Raw genomic sequence first — 21,814 nt, 5'->3', positions numbered from 1 at the left:
ACTCATCGCTCTTCTGCACCTTCCTCCAAGCCTGAGATTCTGGGGGGGAAAGTTTGCTCATGTCCCCGGGGATCTCATTCCTAAAGACTAAAGCAGCTCCCTTGCTCTTCCTCAGCCATTTTTTTTTTTTTCTGGGGCCTGCATTGGATTCTGCTGCATTTGCAGACATTTTTGGGTAATGTGCACTTATGGTGGCTCGTGGAGAAAGAGCCTAATCTCATAGCTTTCCTAAGGATTGGGAAAGGGCACTGATTTAGGGAAAAGATGGGCATCCTTGTTCTCACCCCAAGTATAACTCTGATAGGCTGGCTACCTTGGGGCCTAGGTGGAGCGAGCTGAAGTCTTTCCCCTGCCAAATCCTGTTGCATCCTGCTAGAGTGGACCTTCCCTCGTGACTCCTCAGCTGGTTTTCCTAAACAGTGGCCATGACTCATTTGGGCTGGTGCCTCCACCTTGGAAAGATGGCCTTTGATGCTGAGTTCTGTCAGGGGCATTTGGGGCAGAATTCTTCAAATCACAAAGATGACCCGCCAGGGCAGTTTCCTGTGTAGCTGGATTCTGTGTGTGTGCCTCATTCCAGAAAATTCTACTTTGTTTTCTCTGCTCATTGCACAAGATGTTACTAAAACCATGGGATTCCTTCCATTTCCTGTAGGGACCGGTTTCGCGGCCATGGGTCCCTCAGAAGTAGAGCCTCTTCCTGATAGAGTAAACAGTTTTTGATCTCTATGTAAATACCTGTTATTTAATTTTATTCAGTTCAACAATGCATTTATGGAGTTCTCTTGCTTGTTCGAATAGTGCTGGGGAGAGATGCTGAAGATGCGGTTCTTGCCCCAAAGAGGCCGAGACCTCCATACACATAAAATCATGATTAAGAACAAAAAAAAAGAAAAGAAAGTGACAAGCGGACAGGGCAGGTACCATGGAGCTGGAGTCTAGATTGTTTGAAGGGTAATTAAGCTGTTGATATTTATTGAATACTCATTCTGTTGCAAGAGCATTCAATGTATTACCTCATTTAATTCTGACAGCAACACTAGGAGGGGTATCAGCTCTGTTTTACAGATGGGAAAACTGAGGCACAGAATTACCAACCAGCCTGAGTTCATGCAGGCAGTCTGGCTCTAGGGACCTCAGTCTTAACCCCTATCCTCAAGCCCCTGTCTGAGGAAGAAGGACTGATGGGGAGCTGACATGGGCGAGGACTTAGAAGGTTGGTCTGGTGATTCAGGGAGTGGACGCATGCCAAGCTGAGGGGCCAGTGTGATCAAGTGTGAAGAGGCGGGTGAGGTGGTGTAGCTGGAACCCAGGGCATGTGTGGGGACCAGGAGGAGAGGAGACTGGAGGACTGGACAGTGCTTGAGAGCCAAGCTAAAGAGCAGTAGAGAGGAACAGAAAGGTTCCTCGAATTTTTGGTTAGGTGGTGGTTGTTTTTTTTAGCTGGTTAGAGCTGTGCTTTAGGGAGACTAGTCCAGGGGCGCTGCAGAACTGAGAAGGGTGACCAGTAGCAGGAATCTGACCTAGAAAGTGGGGTGGGCCCTGACCCGACTGTACCAGAGGGGCGAGGAGCAGGGGATCTGGGAGGAGAATCCTTGGGACTTGGTGTGCAGGGAGGTTGTGGGCTTGGAGGGCTGGGAGGCTGGGCATGCAGACGGCAGGGAGAGGGGACCCGACGGGGGAGGCACTGGGTCAGGAAGCAGATGAAGAGGCTGTTCCTGGAGATGTCCAGTGGAGCTGTTGTTTCCACAGTCAGGAGTGGGGCAGAAACGCAGATCCTGGGCAATGTTGCATGAGAGGTTGGGAGGGGGCATCTGGGAGGAGCTGGCACGGGGCTGAGAGCTGAAGTCCTTGGAGGGCTGGACATGGCCAAAGGTGCAGGATAAAGGTGCCAAGGTCAGAATCCTGCAACGGGAGAGCCACATGTTTGATGTGGTAAGGAAGAGGGGTGGTCAAAGCAGAGGAGGACTCGGGAGGTGAGGGAGGAGAGGGTCTCCAGGAAGCAGGAGGTGTGGGCAGCTTCAGACCCTTAGCAGGGAGATTGGAAAGGTCACTAGGTCTGGTGACAGAGTGGCTTTGGAGAGAGCACTTCCAGTAGGGACTGGGGGCAGAAGGTCACCTGCAGCAGGGTGAGGACACGCACGAGAGCATGCAGCTTTTTAAAAGAAGTTAGAGGGCTTCCCTGGTGGTGCAGTGGTTAAGAATCCGCCTGCCAATGCAGGGGACATGGGTTCGAGCCCTGGTCCGGGAAGATCCCACATGCCGTGGAGCAGCTAAGCCCTTGTAGCCACAACTACTGAAGCCTGTACGCCTGGAGCCCGTGCGCCGGAACAAGAGAAGCCACCGCAGTGAGAATCACGCTCACCGCAACGAAGAGTACCCCCGCTCGCCGCAACCAGAGAAAGCCCGTGCGCAGCAACAAAGACCCAACGCAGCCAAAAATAAATAAATCTGTAAAAAAAAAAAAAATAGAAGTTAGAGGGGATGAGAAGCACAGGGACAGGATGGCAGCTCAAGAAGGTAGAGGGTTAGGGCACAGGGTCTTTCTTTCCAGGATGGGAGAGATAGGAGCACATTTGTAAGCCAAGGGCTGGGCGGCAGGAGCAGAGGGGAGAAACTGATCATTCATAGAGACTCTGAGGAGACAGGAAGTGTGTGCCTGGGCGGGCCCGGGAGCGGGCAGAGGCCACAGTAGCCAGATTCATTTTCTGCCAAGCTCCACAATGATAATTGATATCCGTAATGACGGGCCCGGGGCATTACAAGTTCCCAAAGTACCTTTTAAATCCTCAGTGAAAGAGCCAGTTCTGCTCAGCAGAGTTTCTGAGTTATTTGAAATTTATTCCAATTAAGCAAATCTTTGTTAAGTTACTGAGGACTGCTGTTTGGGAAACATTGCATTTTATTGTATTCTGAGACTTTGCAAGGTGGCTCTCCATCTTTAATATATTTAGTAACTCAGCATGGTGAGGTTGAAAGGGCCCGAGATTTAGAATTGGACAGATCTGTCCCTTATTAACAGGGTGACCTTGGGCACAGTGTGTGTGTGTTTTCAAAAAAATCTTTACAACTTACTTTCTTCATCTAAAAAATGGGATGACATACCTACTTTTACGTTTATGTTATCTTTATGTTATGAAGAGTAAATGAAATAATGTATGTAAAACATTTGGCCCACAGTAGCTACTTTAATAAATACTTGCTTTCTTTGCTACTATTTAGTTAGCCCAAACACCCTGTTTCTTGAATGGATGGACGTGTTCCTGAATAAATGAACATTTTGTAAGAAAGGGATGGGAAGTGAGATTAGAGGCGGATTATGCAAGATGGTGATGGTTAAAGAGAAAAGTTCAGCCCCATTGTGTGGGCTACAGCCGAGGGCAGTGAGGAGTGTGGGCTGGGTTCCCTGACTCAGGCACGGAGCAGGCCCTCCTCCGCAGGGTGTGTCCACCCTGCACACTGAGGGCCCAGGTGAGGCGGGGGCCACTTGGATGTGCGCTCCCACCTTTCTTTTTTTCCAGAAGCTCTCCTGAGGCCAGGCCTGGACGGTGGGCTGGCACAGTGAGCTGCCCTTGCCTGGACCCACAGGGCTGTGGTCCACACTCTCACGGCTTCTGCTCCAGGCCTGGGGCTTCATTAGATTCCTTGATGGAGTGTAGCGAAAGGGGAAGTCCATGATGGAGGATGGCGTTCCTATAATTGATGATGAAGCTTCCTTTGCTCCCAGTGTCACTTTGTTTTGGCCTTCTCCCTTCTTCTTTTGAATGAGAAAAAAAAAAAATTGAGCAAACTAAAAAAGTCAGTGATGGAAACCAAACCAAGTACCTATCTGGGGACTGGAGGCTCTTTTGCAAGGCTTAGAGCTGCCTCGTTTTTCTTATTCACCTCTTCATGGAGCAATGACACATTGAGTGTTCATGTTCCAGAAGCTACTATCCAGAGGGCAGATGAACTTATAAGGGCATTTCAACAAGTGTCTAGGAGCCAGAGCCAGAAGCTGCCAAGGAAATCCAGCCACACGCCTGTATAACCCAGAGCCTCTTCTCCCCCCACCCTACACAGTGTATTAAAAGAAGGAGAGAGAAGTTGAAAGTATCCATGTTAGATAAAAACCAAAAACGGACCTGGCCCATTAAAGACATTATGACTGATTTATCATTCTTCTTTTTCAAGAAAATAACTCCAAAATGGTACACTTATCAGACGCAGGAATCTGGGAGAGCTTAAACAAGGATCCTGGTTTTAAAAAGTGTTGTCCTACAAATAAACCCCCCATGGATTTTGTAGAAGGCTGTTATGGTTCTTAGGAGTTAGGCTGATGTAATATCTGCAACTTGCTTTCAGATGGTACAGCAAAAAAAAAAAAAAAAAAAAAAAATGTGTGTGTATGTGTGTATTTGGAGAGAGAGAGAAGGAGAAGTAGAGAGGGAAAGCAAATAAGGCAAAATATTAACAATTTGTCACTGTAAGTGAGGGGTATGCCAGTGTTATGGTATTAATCCATTCAATTTTCCTGTAGGTTTAACACTTTTCAAAATAAAAGGGGAAAGTCTGTATGGAACAAATAGGAAAAATGAAGAGTCAATAGGATCTATTTTTTGTCTCTCAGTAAAGTCCATGAAGAATGTAATAGGGTCATAGTGGGTCACTATGGAATGGTGGCATCCGGGTGAGGTGACGGTACAGACACAAAGCTAGCCCAGGAGACACCGAGGAATCACCCCAACACAGCCCCTTCCTTGTTGTATATGGGCATCCTCGAGCCCTTTGACCTCCAAAGAACCAGTGGCTGTGACAGAAACAAGAGCTCATATATGTTTTCCAGATGCACAGAAAGCAGCTTCTTTTGGTGTCATCCTGGTGGGCACTGCGAAGCCCATTCCTACCCTCCCTCACCAGATCCATCCTCCCCCGCCCACGCTGTTGGGCCTGGAATGCGCACGCCCACAGCCTGGCCGCATCTTCCGGCTCCATACCTTCCGGATGTTTTCTCGAAACTCACAGTTCCTTGATTACACCCACATCGTGAAGCTCAACGTGACATTTCCAACAGGAGACTGCCCGACGTGGGTCCAGCTGCTTCACATGGTTTTTCTATTTGTCCTGGAAAAAGCTCCAGATACCTTTGGTCAAAGCTCTTCCCGTTGGCTGTGCTCCTTGGGACCATTGCTCGCCCACACGGTCCAGCAGGGGCTGCAGTCTGCAAGTCCCTGCACGTCCACCCTGCCAGGGATAGGTAACCTTGGCAGAAGGGAGTGGCCTTGAGAAGCAAGGACTCCAGGGGGGGTTTTGGAGGGCGTGTGCTTTCAGTCTCCTGCCTGTGTTGTTTGCATTTAGATCCCTAGAAACCAAGGGAGTCAGAGCCTTGCCAAAGGGCTTCATTCCACTTCTGCAGAAGTTCCACTCTTAAGGAGAAAAGAGAATGTGCTGCTTTGATTTTTTTTTTTTTTTCCCTCCTTGCAAACTCACATGGAATATTGTTACCTCTTAAGGATCTGGGAAGGAATACTTGCCCTGTGCTAAAATTCTCAGTCCCCACATCCTGACTTCTTTGTGAGGTGGGTCCTGCGCTCCCCTGCTTTGGGGCTCATGGAAAGTTCCAGCACAGATCCCCCACCTTTGAGCAGCTGTGCTTATCCACATCCCAGCTCCCACTGAATACCCGCCCCCTGCCAGGCTCTCCACCTGAGAAACCCTCATTAGAGGCAGGGGTGGTAACCCCAGAGGGGTGGGGAGGAAAGGCTCCCACACTCTGGTTGGTACCCGAGGACCCTCACACCTCATTTCAAGTGCAGGCACTACCTGGAGAGGCACAGGGAGGCCACCTAGCTGGCCCAGGGACACATCTAATTTTAGCCCAGGGTGTGCGTGTCCTGACGGGGGCTGGCTCACCCATGGAAATTCCACAGCTCTCCGGTTTTATGTGTGTGAGTGGTGTAATGCTCAAAGTTTGCAAAGCTCAATAGGGTTTAAAGCAACATTTCTTTCTCCTTTTTCTAAGAAATGCCCAGAAAACAATCAGTCCTCTGTGTTTTTGGTGTAAGTCAAAATTTGCTAGAGATTCCGTTTTTGTGTGTGTGATTGGGCAGCATGGGGTGGAAGAAAGGGGAGCTCCATGAGCCAGTCTTGGCTGGACCTTTCTCTGTACGAACTTGGACAAGACAGTTACAGGGTGTCTGGGGCGGAGGAGACTTTGGGACATCTCTTGGTATAGTGGGTCACTGGGAACTCATGGATCAGCCAAATAAAAAAGAAAACAAAAGAACAAACTCCTTGGGTTCAGGTTCAGATCCAAACGTTGTGAGCCTGAAACTTACACAGTTTGGGTGCCTCTTGAAGACAAAGAATATAAAATTACCTCATTTTTGCAAATCTGACAAAAATAGAAGACCATGCCAACATGTGCTAGGGCCTCTTGGAGGGGCCTGTGCAAGGGAGGGTCCCTGAAGCTTAAGCCCCATTAACTTCATGGTAAATCAGACACTATTCAGGTTGTTATTATTTTTCTGGCTAAGTAAGAATATTAAAACAAGTTTGTAAAATTTAAATATAGACATAATCTTGAAAGAAAAGTCCAACCTTTGAAATGAATAAATTAAGCCTCAAGAAAGCTTCACAGTATCGTATGGTCCCCATTTGGCCATAGATCTGTGTGCCACGGACTGGTTTGTGTTGGACGATTTTCGATTTTCTGAGCCTCAGTGTCTTCATTTTTTAAAGTAAGGCTAAAAAGTCCCTTTGCTACCCCGCACACAGGCTTTTTGTGAGAAGTAAATTAAAAACTGTGCCTTCAAAGTGCTTGGTAAAGTAGGAATAAACACCCAGATAAACAATTCCTATTGTAAGGACAAAACTTAGAACCCTTAGAATGTCACAGAGAAGACAGTGGAAGCCCAGGGAAGGTGAAGATTCATCCATGTCTGCTTGGGGAAAGACAGGAGCTCCAGAAAAAAAGTTAAGCGTACGCCTCCTCACCCTTTCTAAAAGTAAACGAACCCCAGTTGCTTTGTTTTCAAATTGATATGAAGTTAACCTCGGACCCAGACAGTATTGTTTCAGACTTGCTGCTTATGGCTCTTTTATTAATGCTTATGCAGGGGAACGTTTTTGTGAGTTTAAAATGAAAATATTTCTTCTCAGAAGTTGTTTTACGCCACCCTTTGGCATATTTTACCAAACAGAACCTAAGTGGGTTTAATGTTTAATGGGACTTGGGAGAAGTCGGCCTCTCTCGTTGGGACAGCTCCTTCCCTGGATGCGTTGTCCTTTATTAGGACAGTGAAGAGCACTCATGGTGCCAAAAAGCAGTTTCTCCTAGCAGCCAAGTAAACATCTTCGCACAGCTTTCCAATCCGCGATGGAAACCAGCGGCAACTCTTACGTAATGTCTTTCAGGCGCACGTTAGAACCTTCCCTTTTATAACTCCAAGTGTGACTTTAGACCTCCTGGGACCGGGCCAAGGTTGTAGAGGCAATCCTTTCCATCCTGTGCTGTCACACTAGCCTCAGGGAGGGCGGGGCCAGGGGGAATCTTTGTCTCTGACGGAACCATCCTATTAGACCCTCACTCCGCTGCCGGGAGCCCTAATCAGGGGCAGCCTTAGTGATCCCACCTGCTGGGTGTGCAGTCTGGGGCTCACACCGGGAGGGGGCGGGGCTCACGGCGTGGGCCCGTTACCACATCATGTCTCTCGCTCCATCCCTGGTCACTGGGCTCATCCAGCATCTCACAACGGCTGGGCTTGGCTGAGCTACGCAGCCAAGTGCTGGTGGGCAGAGCGGAGGAGGCAAGACCGAGAGGAAGGAAGATCGTGGGCTAGCAACAGATCGGGTGAATGAGTGGTTACTCAGTGGATCTGGCTGTGTCCCAGAGGTGCACTCCATAGAGACCACTTGTCCTTCAAGAGGGTATTTTTCTTTCCCTGGAGCCACCTTTTCACCTCCCCTTGAGCAATGCCTGCCTCTCAGCACCAGTTGCCACGTGGAGCTGAGCTCAGCCACACCCGGGAAACTGCAGGCTGTGAGAAGGGCAGAGAGACAGGAGCTGGAGGAGCCTCCAATCCTCCTAGTGGGCATCCCTTATGGGAAGAGCGACCAGCCGGTCCCAGTGCATTCGGGGTCTTAAGAAAACACTGTCAGTGGCGCCAACATCTAGCATGGGATAGATGAAAATGAGCTAAGGTGAGAGTCTGGAGCCTGACATTCTATTTCTGCTTTGCCCACGACCCAGGGGTTCTTGGTAGAAGCTCTGCCTCCCATTCCCACCCCTGACAGACTAGATGGTCTGGGTTAGCCCTTCCAGCCCTTCCAGATGGATGAGGCTTATCTAGGGGAACCCTGAGTACTCCTCAGCTTCCAGAGGGAGCATCCATTAAACACCAGTTGTATGCCAAGGCCTCGTGCCAAACTGGGAGAATAACATGAAGGAAGGTCACATCTGGTACAGTTTTGTTTTGCCAGTTGTGTGCCCATGCAGGAACCCTCCCAGTCTGATAACTTGGTGACCAGGGTAAATTTCTTCTCTGTTCCTGAAATGTGCCAGAATCCAGCCCAACTCAGGGAAGGAGAAATGTTGGACTTGGTTTTGGATCTTGCTCTAGCTGTGCACACTTCTGGCCAAGGATGTTTGCCAAAGCCTGTGGGGAGGGGTGCATACGGAAAGAGAGTTAAGCTGAGAAATCATCACCCTCAAAGAACAATGGTTCAGGAGGCGAGAGTACAACGTGTGTTCTCTCCAGCGACAGGCTGAGCCGATTGCTTTTCCAGGAGGATGCAGGGCCATCAGGGACCCCTCCCCTCCCAGTCCGTTCTCACCGGGCGATCCCTATCTTTGTCCAACCTTTGTCCAGCCCGGATGAGGGAGTCTTGGGTATGCAACCGAATTCCCAATTAAAGTTTTTCACTAGTTTCAGGAAGATAATTTATTTGGGCTGAATTGCTAAGGCAGATTGCTTTCACAGTATTCCAGGCAGAGCACTTTCTCACAGGAAATCTCAGACCAGGCAGTTCCAGTCAGGTTTTCCACATCCTTAAGAGAAAAGAGAGAGGAAAACAAAAAGATTCCTTTTATATGTTGACGGTCAACAGCTGGAGAACTGGCAACTGCCAGGTATAAAACTGAGATCTGTGCACCTTATGACTTCTTGATAACCCAGCCCTTAAAGAGACCTCATGTTCTTTGATGGCTTAATTTTAAAAAGGCCTGTGGATGTGACAGCCCAGGGAGGTGGAGCGCTTCCTGAGGCTGGGACGTGGATCCCCTCGGGCTGAGCACTGGGAGGTGGAGACACTGGAGGAGCCCCCTTCCTCTCTCCAGGGCGCGGTTCCCTCATCTGTAAAACCAAAGGTTATGGCAGGTGACTCCTGAGTGCCTTCCAGGTCTAACTCACCATGATTCTGTACCTTGTCTTCACCTGGGGGAGCTTGGCTGAGCCTCTGCAGGAAGCCAAAGGGCAGGAAAGTCGAAAGAAGAAATCTTTTCTTCTCTGGAGAATTTCTTTAAAAGTTCTTTTTACATTAGTTTGCCGTCAGGGATCCACCTCACTAAGGCTTACCCCTCCTGAAGTTCAGTCTTTGATAAGAGCCTTTAAATCACAAGGGTTGTGCAGAGTCACCATTGGGAAGGCAGGGAAGGAACACGACACAGCACAGCCGTTCCTCCCAGGGTGCCTCCTAGGTGCACGCCAAGCGCACAGACGGCCAAACAGCGCCTGTGGGTGGGCGTGCGGTGGGCCCGAAGAGCTGAAACCCAAAATCACTGGAGGTGATGGCCCTTGCAGCTTCACAAAGATGATCCTGGTCAAAGGGAAGTTGAGACGTGAGACAATCAGTCTATTGCCAGATGATGCCAGTCTTCTCTGGCACGAGCTGGACCTGCGGCTCATCTGTCCGGTTTCGGTATGTCCATTGACAACTGCACAGCTCTTTGCTTCATTACCATCGAACCTTCTTGTTTATTCCAAAAGGATGTTCTGTTTGAAGCAGGGTAGTAGAAAGAGTGGTGAACCTGGGTCAGGAAACCTGGACTCTGGCCCTGGGGTTGTCAGTTTCACTTGTCTCATTATACTGCCTCTAGCATATCTCTGGTATAGTTCTGAATCTCGTGGGATAATGGACATCCTCATCAGGCTACTGCCTCCAAAGCTTCAGTGTTAGGATGCTCTGTAGGCTTCAAATATGTACATATCAAGTAAAGCAAAACCCTTCCCTTCCCTTGAGCTTGCTAAGTTTTTTTTTTTTTAATTTATATGAGTATTTTTTTTAATTTATATGAGTATTTATTTTTATCAAATGCTTTTTCTGCATCTATTGAGATTGTTTTACATGTCTTCCCTCTTTTGGGGAACTTCTAGGTTTTCTAGGGAATTATTAGATTTTCTAATGTCAAAATATTCTTGCATACCTACTTGGTCAACATTTTTTTCAAACTCATGGCTGATGAAGTGGTCTTTTATTTTAGTTCATAGTTTTGCACTTACATTTACAAGTGTTAGGTTTTTGGAATCAAGGTTATACTTGCGTCATTAATCATCATCATCATCTCAGCTAACACATAGTAGTTACTCTGTCAGATACTATTCTCAGCATTTGATATATTAACTTGTTGAATTCTCACCACAAACGTTTGAGGTAGGACTATTATTAACCATTTTACAGAGGTTCATGATGGCTAAGTTTTCATGTTGAATCGCTCCTTTTGTTATTCTGCAACAAGTAGGTTTATCACTAATAATGCTTTTTATCGGAAAGTTTATTTTTATCCGATAGCATTTAGCTACATTTGCATTTAAATGGTTGGCATACAAGTGATATATTTTTTCTCCATGCTTTACTGTTTTCCTTTGTGTCATGTATCATGTGAAACAGCATATTGCTAATTTAAAAAATCAATCTGAGTGTGTCTGTCTTTTAACTGGCAAGTTTAATTTATTCACCTTTATTATAGTTACTGATACACTTGAATTCATTTGTCCTGTTATATTTTAAACGTTGATTTTGCCATACTTTTACTTTCTTTTTTTCCTTTTTTTTTTTTTTAAAGATTTTATTTGATGTGGACCATTTTTAAAGTCTTTATTGAATTTGTTACAATATTGCTTCTGTTTTATGTTTTTTGGTTTTCGAGCTTGTACCCCCTGCATTGGAAGGCGAAGTTTTAACCACTGGACCGCCAGGGAAGTCCCTTCCTTTCTTTTTTAACTTAACCATTTTAAAGTGAACAATACAGTGGCATTTAGTGCATTCACAAATTTGTGTAACCACCACCTCTACCTAGTTCTAAGACATTTTCTTCTCTTCAAAGTAAAATCTCTTCCTATTAAGCAGTTTCTCCCCATTCCTCCCACTTCCAGCCCCCGGAAACCACCAATCCACAATATTTCACATAAATGGAATCATATGTGACCTTTTGTCTCTGGCTTCTTTCACTTAACATAATGGTTTTTTTGTTTTTGTTTTTTATAAATTTATTTATTTTATTTATTTTTATTTTTGGCTGCGTTGTGTCTTCGTTGCTGCTCACGGGCTTTTCTCTAGTTACGGCGAGCGGGGGCTACTCTTCGTTGCAGTGTGCGGGCTTCTCACTGCGGTTGCTTCTCTTGTTGCAGAGCACGGGCTGTAGGCACGCAGGCTTCAGTAGTTGTGGCACGTGGGCTCAGTAGTTGTGGTGCATGGGCTTAGTTGCTCTGCGGCATGTGGGATCTTCCCGGACTAGGGCTCGAACCTGTGTCCCCTGCATTGGCAGGCGGATTCTTAACCACTGTGCCACCAGGGAAGCCCTAACATAATGTTTTTGAGATTTATCCATGTTGTAGCATGTATCAGTACTTCAGTCTTTTTTATGGTGGATTAGTATTTCATTGTGTGATGTATAACATTTTGTTTATCCACTCATCCATTGGTGGACATTTGTGTTATTTCCATCTTTTGGCTATTGAGAATAGTGCTGTTATGAAGGTGTGTCCCTGTTTTCAGTTCTTTTGGCTATATACCTAGGAGTGGAATTGCAGGGTCATATGTTAATTCTATGTTTAACTTTTTGAGGAACTGCCAAACTGTTTCTCACAATGGCACTTTCTTGTGAATTAACTGATATGTGTTCTTTTTTCTTCTGCTTTCTGATTTGGAAGTTATATACTATCTTTTTTACTCTTTTAATGTTTACTCTTAAATTTTGATCATAATTGACTTAAAGTTTTAAGTTTAATCAATATCTCTACCCTGTCAAAAAATGCAAAGATTTCAGAAAACTTTAATTCTGATCATTTCCCCTTCCCAGGTTCCCTGTTTATTATTGTCTAGTATTATCCCTTTGTTTTCAGCTCCCTCCAGATTAGTTGCTATTGTTATTATTTTTATTGTCAGCTCTTATTTAGGTTTATCTAAATGTTCACAGATTTCTTTTCTGCCATTGCTTGCTGCATCCTGCTCTTTCTTTCTGGGTTCAGTTTTCTTCTCCTGAAGTAAGTCCCTTAGTCGTGCATTCAGTGAAGGTCTGTGATGGTAAACTTTTTTAATCTTTGTCTGAAAATGTTTTCATTTTGTCCTTACCTTTAATATTTTGAATACTAAAGATGTCTTTTGTTAAAGTAATTGTTGTTTATGGATGATCTATCTACCTTTTCTCTAAGATTTTTCTCATTGTCTTTGGTATTCTGGTAGTTTTAAGATGACATATCTAGGTGTGCATTTACTTTCATGTGTATCATTTGAGACTTATTATGTTTCTCTGAGTATTCATGTCTGGTAGGTTCTTAGCATTTATCTTTTCAAGAATCTCCTTTCTCACGTTCTCTTTATTCTTTCCTTCTGGAACTCCTTTTAGATGTATATTGGACTTAAAATTTTTTCCCTCCATGTCTCAAAACAGAGCATTTGGAGCCAGCGGCTCCAAATTCTTCTTTTATATATTTCATCTCTCTTCTGATTGAGTTGCATTCTGAGTAAATGTCATCTGATTGTTCCTAGTAATTTATTATCTCTTCACTGTATCTAATCTCCTTTTTTAAGTTTACCATAAGTTTCCCCCAACTTTAAAAAAGTTCTAACCCATGGAAAAGTTGAAAAAATCGTACGTGAAACCTACCTTCTGCAATTCTAAGATTTTTTTTGCACTTGTTTTCTCTCTCTTTCTTTCTCTCTCCTCTTTTTCCCTCCCCCACATTTTTGATGATTGATTGAAAGTAAAATTCAGATATCATGGCATTTCACCCCTAACTATTTCCGCTTGCATCTCCTAAGGACAAGAACATAACCACAGCACCATTATCACATCCAAGAAATTTCACATTGACTCAGTAACATCTGCTAACATAAAGCCCATAATCAAATCCCTCCCAAATGGCTCCAAAGCGTTCTTTGAGACTTTAGTTTTTCAACCCAGGATCCATTTAAGGTTCACTCATATTTGGTTGCCACGTCTCTCTAATCTCTTTTACTCTCAAACAATTTCCCTCCTTTTTCAGTTTTTCATGATGAATGTAGGCTTGTTGTCTCACAGAATGACCACATTCTAGATTTATCTGTTTCGTTATTGGGTATATGTTAAACAATCTTTGACAAGGACAATACATATGTGATGTGGTGTATTTCCTATTACATCACATCAGGAGCACAGGGATGTCAGTTCGTTTTATTTTGGCTGGGTCAGTCTGTTAGGGTTTTGCCAATCTCTCTGTTATTGGAATTAATAAGGAATCTCTAACTTTCAGACCATATGAATATCCTGTGCCTCAGAAACCTTTTAACCCATGGTTTGAACATCCATTGGTGATCTTTTCCCATATTAGGAATTTATAAAATGGCGATTTTCTAACTTTTGTCATTTTATCATTCCTTTTCCATTTATTAGTTGACAGTGTTTTACAGAGAAGAGCTTTCTGTTATCTATCCCTGCTCTCCTTCCTCCTCTAGTAGCAGACTCGTGGATTTAAAAGATATGTATTTAATATGCTATTATCCATCACCATCATTATATGCCCCAGAGTTTTCTTATTTCCGTGACTGTATTTGCTTTTCAGAGTTGCCCATTCTTTTCTCAGAGTGTCTGTATTTCTTTTTGCATGATTTCCATTCCTTTTATAAAAAGTTCCCCTACTCTCTCTAATTACAGCCTCTTTTAGATTGCTGTTCTATTATCTCAAGTTCTTAGGAATCCTACTTGCTGTGTCAGTTGGCTTTCACTTACGGAGGATGGTTTTCTCACATATTTAACAGTTTTTTGTTTTGAGCATATTTTCAGTGGGACTTAAAAAAAAAAAAAAACCCTCTCTCCCCCGGGAAATCTTGTGTGACCTGCTTTGTAGAAGTGCCCCTCCAGATAATTTTACATGGTGTGCTGGCATATCACTGGCTCGGGAAAATTTTATGTAAATTTCTTATGTTCTGGATTCTTGTGCTGCATGAGTGGGGTCAATCCACACTGGCTTCAGTGTTTCCATCAAATAGAATATATAGTAAGTGATCAATATCTTTCTTCTCATGGAATATCTTTCTTTTGTAATCATAACTAATTTAGCCAAGTATCCAGTACCAAACACAGAGGAAGGAGCATCTCCTTGTCTGATTTTAAGGCTAAGAGCTGGTGAACTCTTCTGAGTGTTGGGTGTGTAAGCAGTTGAGCATCTTCAAGAATAACGTGACCCAGGCACGTCAGACCTCTCAGAGCCCCTGCTTCTGGTCATGTTCCACAGCGAGTGGTCTTGCTCAGGCTTTCCCCAAGGTACAGATGAGGCACCTGATACCCACAGAGGTAGGTGACTTGCCCAAGGTCACTCAGAGTCGGGGGATCAGAGGCAAGAACTCTGGTCTCTGAGTGGCTCTTTCTACCCACCCAAGACCCAGTTATCCAGGGATTGAGTCCTGGCCCTACGTAGCCCCCGACACCTGCGGTGCCCTGGCCCTTGCCCCTCCCTTGGGGGCACAAAGAGGAGCTTGGCTGGGAGGTGGAGACCTCAGACCCAGCAGGCAAGCGCGTGTTTACAGCCTGGCTCCTGAGGATTTATTAGATGCGCACTTTGACACATGTCTCCAGGTTATATGCACAATCGCATTTTTAAAAAGTGTTTTGAATCCTTGATTTATCTTTTTGTCATTGTTTTTCATAATAGTTTTCACTCAAAGGCAAGAACATGCTTTTAAACTGACCTTTTAAACTTTGTAATGCTTATGCCACAAAGGGACACATAAAAGGAACAATAGGGCATTCCCTAAGTGTGAGCATTACTGAAGTCTCCTCTGGTGAAGAGATCTATGGGAAACGGCACAAAGCATCTGAGCTGGGCTCTCGCAGCTGATGGATGGCCTCAGGGTGGACGTCTCATGACCGGGAAGAGGCCCAGCTGTACCCTACACAGCAGGAACATCGTCCCCACCCTCTCCCCACGGCTCGTGGCCATCCGCGTGCCCGTGCGGCTTTGCCCTTGGGAGCCAAGGGGACAACTTGGGAGGTTTGGACTTTGTCTCCTGGTCCACAGGAAGCCGTGGAGGGTTCTGGGCAGGGAAAGGAAGCATAAAATAGAAAAAAGAGCAAAACAGAGCATTTGGAGCCAGCGGCCTGGGTTTGAGCCCTGGCTCTGGCACTTCTAAGCTGTGTGACCCGTGTGAATCACCTAGCTTGTGTGAGGGTCACTCTGGTATTGGCACCCATGTATGGAGCAGTGACTCGGTGCTGGGCACGCAGGATACAGAGGCAATCAAGAGAACCTCACAGTCCTTTGCTCCTCCTTGATTGTTTCTCTTACTGTGTGTATTAGTTTCCCATGGCTGCTACAACAAATTACCACAATTTAGTGACTTAAAACAACATGAATTTATTATCTCACTGTTCTGGAAGACTGAAGTCTGAAATCAGTTCCACTGGGCGAAAGTCAAGGTGTTGGCAGGGCTAGTTCTTTAACAACTAGAATCTGTTTCCTTGCCTTTTTCAGCTTCTAGTGACCACCCGCATTTCTCGGCTTGTGACCCTTCTTCTATCTTCAAAGTGCATCACTTCAACCTCTGTCTCCATCATCATCCTACCTTTCTTCTTCTGTGTCAGATCTCCTTCTGCCTCCCTACTATAAGGACACTTGTGATTAGGTTGCCCCCACCCGGATAATCCAGGCTGCTTTCTTCCATTTCAAGATCTTTAACTTAATCTCATTTGCAAAGTTCTTTTTGCCATAGAAGGTACCATTTTCCATTTCCAGGGATTAGGATGCAGATATCTTTGGGGACCATTATCCAGCCTACCACAGCATGTCATATTGCAATTTATGTGTGTTTATTGTACACAACTGGGTCTCCCTGGGGCAGGGAGACAGACCTGCTGGACAGCTGCCACATGTTTGCTAAGTGAGTGAAGAAATGAATGACTGCATGCTTTGGATTTGAGAAGAAGGTAACATTCCAACGGGGCTGTAGAGGATGAGTGTGAGTTTGCCAAAGGATATCCTAGCTGGAGTGAACGGCTTGTGAAAAGGTGTGGAGGCGTGGGCTGAGAGGTTAGCGTGGAGGACATGCAGGTGGAGTGGGAGAGTGCAGAGGGAGGTGATGCTGGGGTGGTAGGTAGCCAGGTCACAGGCAGCCCAGAGGGCGCACTTATGGGCTTGGGTTTTGTCTTATGAGGAAGCAGTATATGTCATGGTTGCTGCCATTATCTTTGGAGTCATTGCTTGGGTTCAAATCCCTGTGCTGCCACTTATTTGCTGTGTAACTCTGGGGAGATTACTGGACCTCTCTGAGACTCAGTGCCCTGACTACTTCCTAAGGCTCTTTTGAGGAGCAGATGACTTTTGATGCTTGCAAAGCCCTTAGCACAGTGCCTGCAACAGTCAAAGGAACCAGAAAGTATTTGCCACTATAATTGCCATCATTTTTATAAATATGATGTCTCTTGTTGACAATGATGTTGGGGGACCTTGGAAGAATTTCATTTCAGCCAGGCCGTGGCATGGTCAGATTTGCTTTCCAGAAAGATGCCTTTGACACTCATGTGAAGATGTGGGGACCAGCACGGGGTGGGGCATCACACGGGGGGTCAGGAAACCAGTTAGGGGTCTGTGAGAGTGATCTGGGTGAGAGACGAAGAGGCAGAGAGCAGAGATGGGTCCAAGAGAGACGTTGTCGCCATCGGGGTGTTCCAGAGATGTCTTTACTCCTGATGTTCCCGGCTCAAAATGGTTCAAGGTGGCTTTTAGAGACCATCTAGCACCTGCGCCTCAGTCCTTGCTTTTCAGACACCTTGCCTTAGTCTCTGGGTGAAATAGTGACACAGGGGACAGAAGGGATGGGACTCAGGTCCTCGGCTTTAGTGGCAGTGAGGATGGGGGTGGGGAGAGGTGTGGCTGGCTGGCGGAGGCTTCTGATGAAAGTGCAGCTCCTTATTGCTGGGCCCTGGGGAGGGGGGCACAGCGTCTGTGTTGACCCCCCTCCCCTCTACATCCTCCTGCTGCCCCTCTGTGCCTTAGCTCCTCTTTCCAGCTTGTTCTTTCACCATTCCCCACAAGAACACTTGCAGCATCCTGGTAGCCTGGGGCGTAGGAATTTTGTGGTTCTGAGTTGAGGATGAGGGGCTGCCTGGGAGGGAGGGGGAGGAGCTCTGTGTTCCAGCGCCAGAGGAAGAAACCCGGAGTCCAGAGCAGTACGTGCTCAGGGATTCGGTACTGCGCGTCCTCCGTGGTCTTCCACTCACGCCCCTTCATACATCTTCAGGAGGAAGCCAATTCAATAGAACCTACCGTGGCAAGATTATGATTGTTACTTCAGTCATATCTTAGCCTGCAAGGATGTTGGAGGAAAATATATTTCAATGCCACGTTCAAAAGAGCTGTCATTTTTAGCATTGTAAATAGATTTTTCAAGGGGGTGATGTAATGTTGTTATTTTTAATACATTCTTTTTAAAAAATGATTTTACTTTAGTTCAGATCGATGCATGCTGGAGGGAAAAAAGATCCCAAGAGAGCTGAAATACAGGTGGGCCATTTAAAGAAAGCTCTGTGTGCACATCTCTGATTTACAAGTCAGGGTCACAGTATGTATTCTTTGGTGCATTCTCGAGGTTTCTGATAAATGGCTGCTGATAGCTTTACAAGAAAGCTGGGAGAAAGGAAACAAACAAAAAAAATGAGATAAGAAAATCTGTGCAGTGATTACAGGAACTTGATGTGTGTGTTTGTGTGTGTGTGTGCACGTGCACGTGTGAATGTGTTTCCCAGCAGTATTACAGTGGCGTCAGCAAATTAGCTTGCATTCGGTTCTCGGGAAGTATCAAACTACAGGGTCCATCGTCCTATATTGGCTGGTGTGTGTGTGTGTGTGTACAGAATTGAAAAGCGCCCCAGAGGTGATTTGGTCCCATCCGATATGGAACCTGTGGCTCAGTGAGGGAGAGTGCTGGTGCAAGGCACACACAGAACAGCCTGGCCAGAGCTGGAGAGAACCCACCTCCTGAAGCCCCATCCAGTGCTCCTCCCACTCTTCTCTGCTGTTTGCATTTCTCTGTCATTCTCCTATGGTACATTGACATTTCCTTTTTTTTTTTTTCTAGGAATAATCAGTTGCCAGCATCCAGCAAGGTCGATGGTGAGCTGGGTGTGCTGCAGCTTGGTGGGTACCACTGGGGCCTCTGTGCTGTGCCCATCAGGGCCCAGGAGGTCTTCATTTGGTCTGTCTGGGAGGCAGTGGGTGGTAGCGCTCTCTGCTGGCCTGAGTGGGGGGCGGTGCTCCTTTCTTCCCACCTGACCTCAGGAAGGAGGGGCTGGCCCGGTGAGTAGAGCAGGCTTCTCTCTTTTTTGGTTGATGTCCAAATCCGTCTTCCACTGCCTATCTCTCCCAGAGAAATCCTATAAGAAGTCTGGACATTTCTAGATCCATACTGGGAGAGAGGGGGCAGAAAAGCCTTTTCTGCATTTGGAGGTTCTTTTAGGGTTACTCAGAACCTATAGAAGTCTCTAGAAGACAGTGCTCAGTCAAAATATTAGTATATCTCTGCCTGGAGAAGCCCATCCTTTAAACATTTTCCCCCACGTATCCCTGAGGTGTAAGATACAAATCGTGAGGCGCATCAGTGCACAAACCTTTAGTGTTCAGATCAGTGCCCTTTCACATGTGTATACATCTGTGTACCTCCTCTGCAAGATCTAGATAAGAACATGTCCATCCACTCTTTCATTTTGAAGCCATCTTTTTTTTTTTCTCTTTCTGGAATTCTCTACTCCCCAAAGACTGACGTGTTTGCAGGCCTTGGCAAAAGCCAAGAATAGAATAAAGGAGGACAACCAAGGACCAGACATGAAAGGACAAGGCTTGAGTGCCATTGACCTTTGCTCTCCTCCTGGAAGCCAGCAATTTACCTGTTGGACCATTTTGCCGTACAAGAGCTGAGAGCTGTTCACACCCTTTTCGTCTCCTTTTAAGCACTCCCTTTAACATGAAGGAAGAAAGCAGCTCGCCCTTTAGAAGTGACTTGTGTGAGACATGCTGTCTGACAGTTTGCTTTGATGAAGTTGAAAGGCAGGGGCAGGCCTCCGAATGATGGAGGCAGGGGTTTGTTTATTCTGCTTAGTTCTCCTCAGAGGTAAGAGTTCCTCAGAGGTTTGGGGTTTTTTTGTTTTTTTATTTTTGGCTGCGTTGGGTCTTCGTTGCTGCACACGGGCTTTCTCTAGTTGCGGCGAGCGGGGGCTACTCTTCGTTGCACTGTGTGGGCTTCTCATTGCGGTGGCTTCTCTTGTTGTGGAGCACGGGCTCTAGGCGTGCGGGCTTCAGTAGTTGTGGCACGCGGGCTCAGTAGTTGTGGCGCACGGACTCAGTAGTTATGGCTCACAGGCTCTAGAGTGCAGGCTCAGTAGTTTTTTTTTTTTTAAATTTTAATTAATTAATTAATTTATTTATTTATGGCTGTGTTGGGTCTTCGTTTCTGTGCGAGGGCTTTCTCTAGCTGCGGCAAGCGGGGACCACTCTTCATCGCCGTGCGCGGGCCTCTCACTATCACGGCCTCTCTTGTTGCGGAGCACAGGCTCCAGACGCGCAGGCTCAGTAGTTGTGGCTCACGGGCCCAGTTGCTCCGCGGCATGTGGGATCTTCCCAGACCAGGGCTCGAACCCGTGTCCCCTGCATTGGCAGGCGGATTCTCAACCACTGCACCACCGGGGAAGCCCGGCTCAGTAGTTTTGACACACGGGCTTAGTCACTCTGTGGCATGTGGGATCTTCCCGGACCAGGGCTTGAACCTGTGTCCCCTGCATTGGCAGGCGGATTCTTAACCGCTGCGCTGCCAGGGAAGCCCCCTCAGAGTTTTAATCATCAGAAATGGCTGGTGGGATCATTTGGCCCACCCAGGAAGGGGCAGATTTCATTGGGCACACGGCTGTGCAGAATGAAGCCCGGAGCCGGGAAAGGCTGGCATCCGAAGCCTTTCTGTGAAGCGCTTTAAGATTTTCTAATGAAAGCCACTCCTGTTTGGACATAAAGTGAAGCAGTTCCCGGCCTTGGGAACCCAGAGGGCTTCTATTGGGAGGAAGGCTTTTAGCAATTCTCTCAGAACCCAGCTGTTTAAAGTGTGTGTGCCTTTTCCGGAGGGAGGCCGACCCCTCTTTGCTGGTGGCTCAGCTGACGATTTAGAGAAGAGGACGGAGATAAAAGATAAGAGGGCATGCAACCAAGTCACCCAGAGAAAGGGGAAGAGAAGTTTGGGGTGGGGGCTCAGAAACAAGGAATAGCATTCCCTTCCCCATCCCAACTCATCTTTCTTTGGTTCAAGTCAGCAAACTTTGGTTAGCATTACATGCCTGGGCACATACAGGGCTGTCAAAGCACTTTTCATCACCGTGATGAAAAGTGGCCTTGCCTTCTTGGAGGGTGGGGCTGGCTGAGACGAAGGAATAGAGGTGACCCCTGATAGCAACACACAAAGTGGATGACCAGCAGCTCCTCACTGCTTCAGGAGGTGAGTAGGCCAAGTCTGTGGTGGGTTCCAGAAGTTTCCATAGTGAGGTGGCATTTAGACTGGGCTTTGATGGATGAGCAAGGTCTTGTCAAGCAGAGATGTGAAGTGAACGATGTTTGAGGCCATCTCTGGATGTGCGTGGAGGATGGATTTTAGGGGCAGGAGTCTGCATGTTTGGGAGACCCTGGTGAGGGTCTCTTGGAATAGTCCAAAGAAGAGGTGCTTGGGGCCCTGTTCTATCTGGGGAAATCCTATAGGTATTTCAAGACCCTGATCAAATATTTACCTCTTAGGGGAAGCTTCCCTGACCCTTTAAGGCAGAATTATTTGCCTCTTCCCCTCTGCTCTTATAACCTTTGCACCCGTCTCCATTTTAGCACTAACGTCATGTTCTTTGTTTGGGGCTCTGTCTCCCCCTCTAGGCAGTGAGCTCCTTGAAGGCAGGGGTGGTGTTTTCACCATCTCTGGACCTCCTCCGTCCCACATAACCAGTGGCACATCATGCGTGTTCAGTAAAGTGCTTGATGAACAAATAGAAAAATGACAACACATTCCTGTAACAGTGGGGAGAGAAAGGGCGGGGGGCAGCGTATGAGGATTCTGCAGGCAGGATAATTTGGAGGCTGGAGCAGCGTGGCTTGTGGGAGAGGGCTGAGGTTTTGGCCTGGGTCCCTGGTGGAGGGTTGGGGAGATGGAGTCTTATCAAAATGGAAGCCTGGAAGGGTTCTGTGCTGAGAATCCTGAGTCCGGGGCATTGGGGCACTTCCAGGAGAAGATATCTTGCAGTCAGTGTGAAGTACTGGGTGGGAACCTGGAAAAAGAGATATGCGGGCCTCTATTAAGTACTACCAAGTATATGTATATGTTTTCCTCCAAAGGGTAAATAAAA

At 46.5% G+C, this 21,814-nt stretch overlaps 1 protein-coding gene across 4 annotated transcripts in view; it reads left to right on the top strand.

The window, feature by feature from the left end:
• MINDY4 (MINDY lysine 48 deubiquitinase 4) overlaps positions 1-21,814 on the top strand; it is a 118,035-nt gene that overhangs the window by 38,383 nt on the left and 57,838 nt on the right. For all 4 annotated transcript variants that reach the window (XR_005021245.1, XR_005021246.1, XM_036863749.1 and 1 more), the window contains one exon: positions 18,529-18,587. Coding sequence is in view for 2 of the 4 variants with exons in the window: in XM_036863749.1 (XP_036719644.1) it covers positions 18,529-18,587 (59 nt within the window). In the remaining 2 variants the exon portion in view is untranslated. The remainder of the gene's footprint in view (positions 1-18,528; positions 18,588-21,814) is intronic.

The sequence above is a fragment of the Balaenoptera musculus genome, chromosome 9, assembly GCF_009873245.2.
Source record: "Balaenoptera musculus isolate JJ_BM4_2016_0621 chromosome 9, mBalMus1.pri.v3, whole genome shotgun sequence".
NCBI lineage: Eukaryota > Metazoa > Chordata > Mammalia > Artiodactyla > Balaenopteridae > Balaenoptera > Balaenoptera musculus.
Note: the sequence above shows the minus strand (reverse complement) of the source record. Positions and strands in the feature narration are given on the sequence as shown.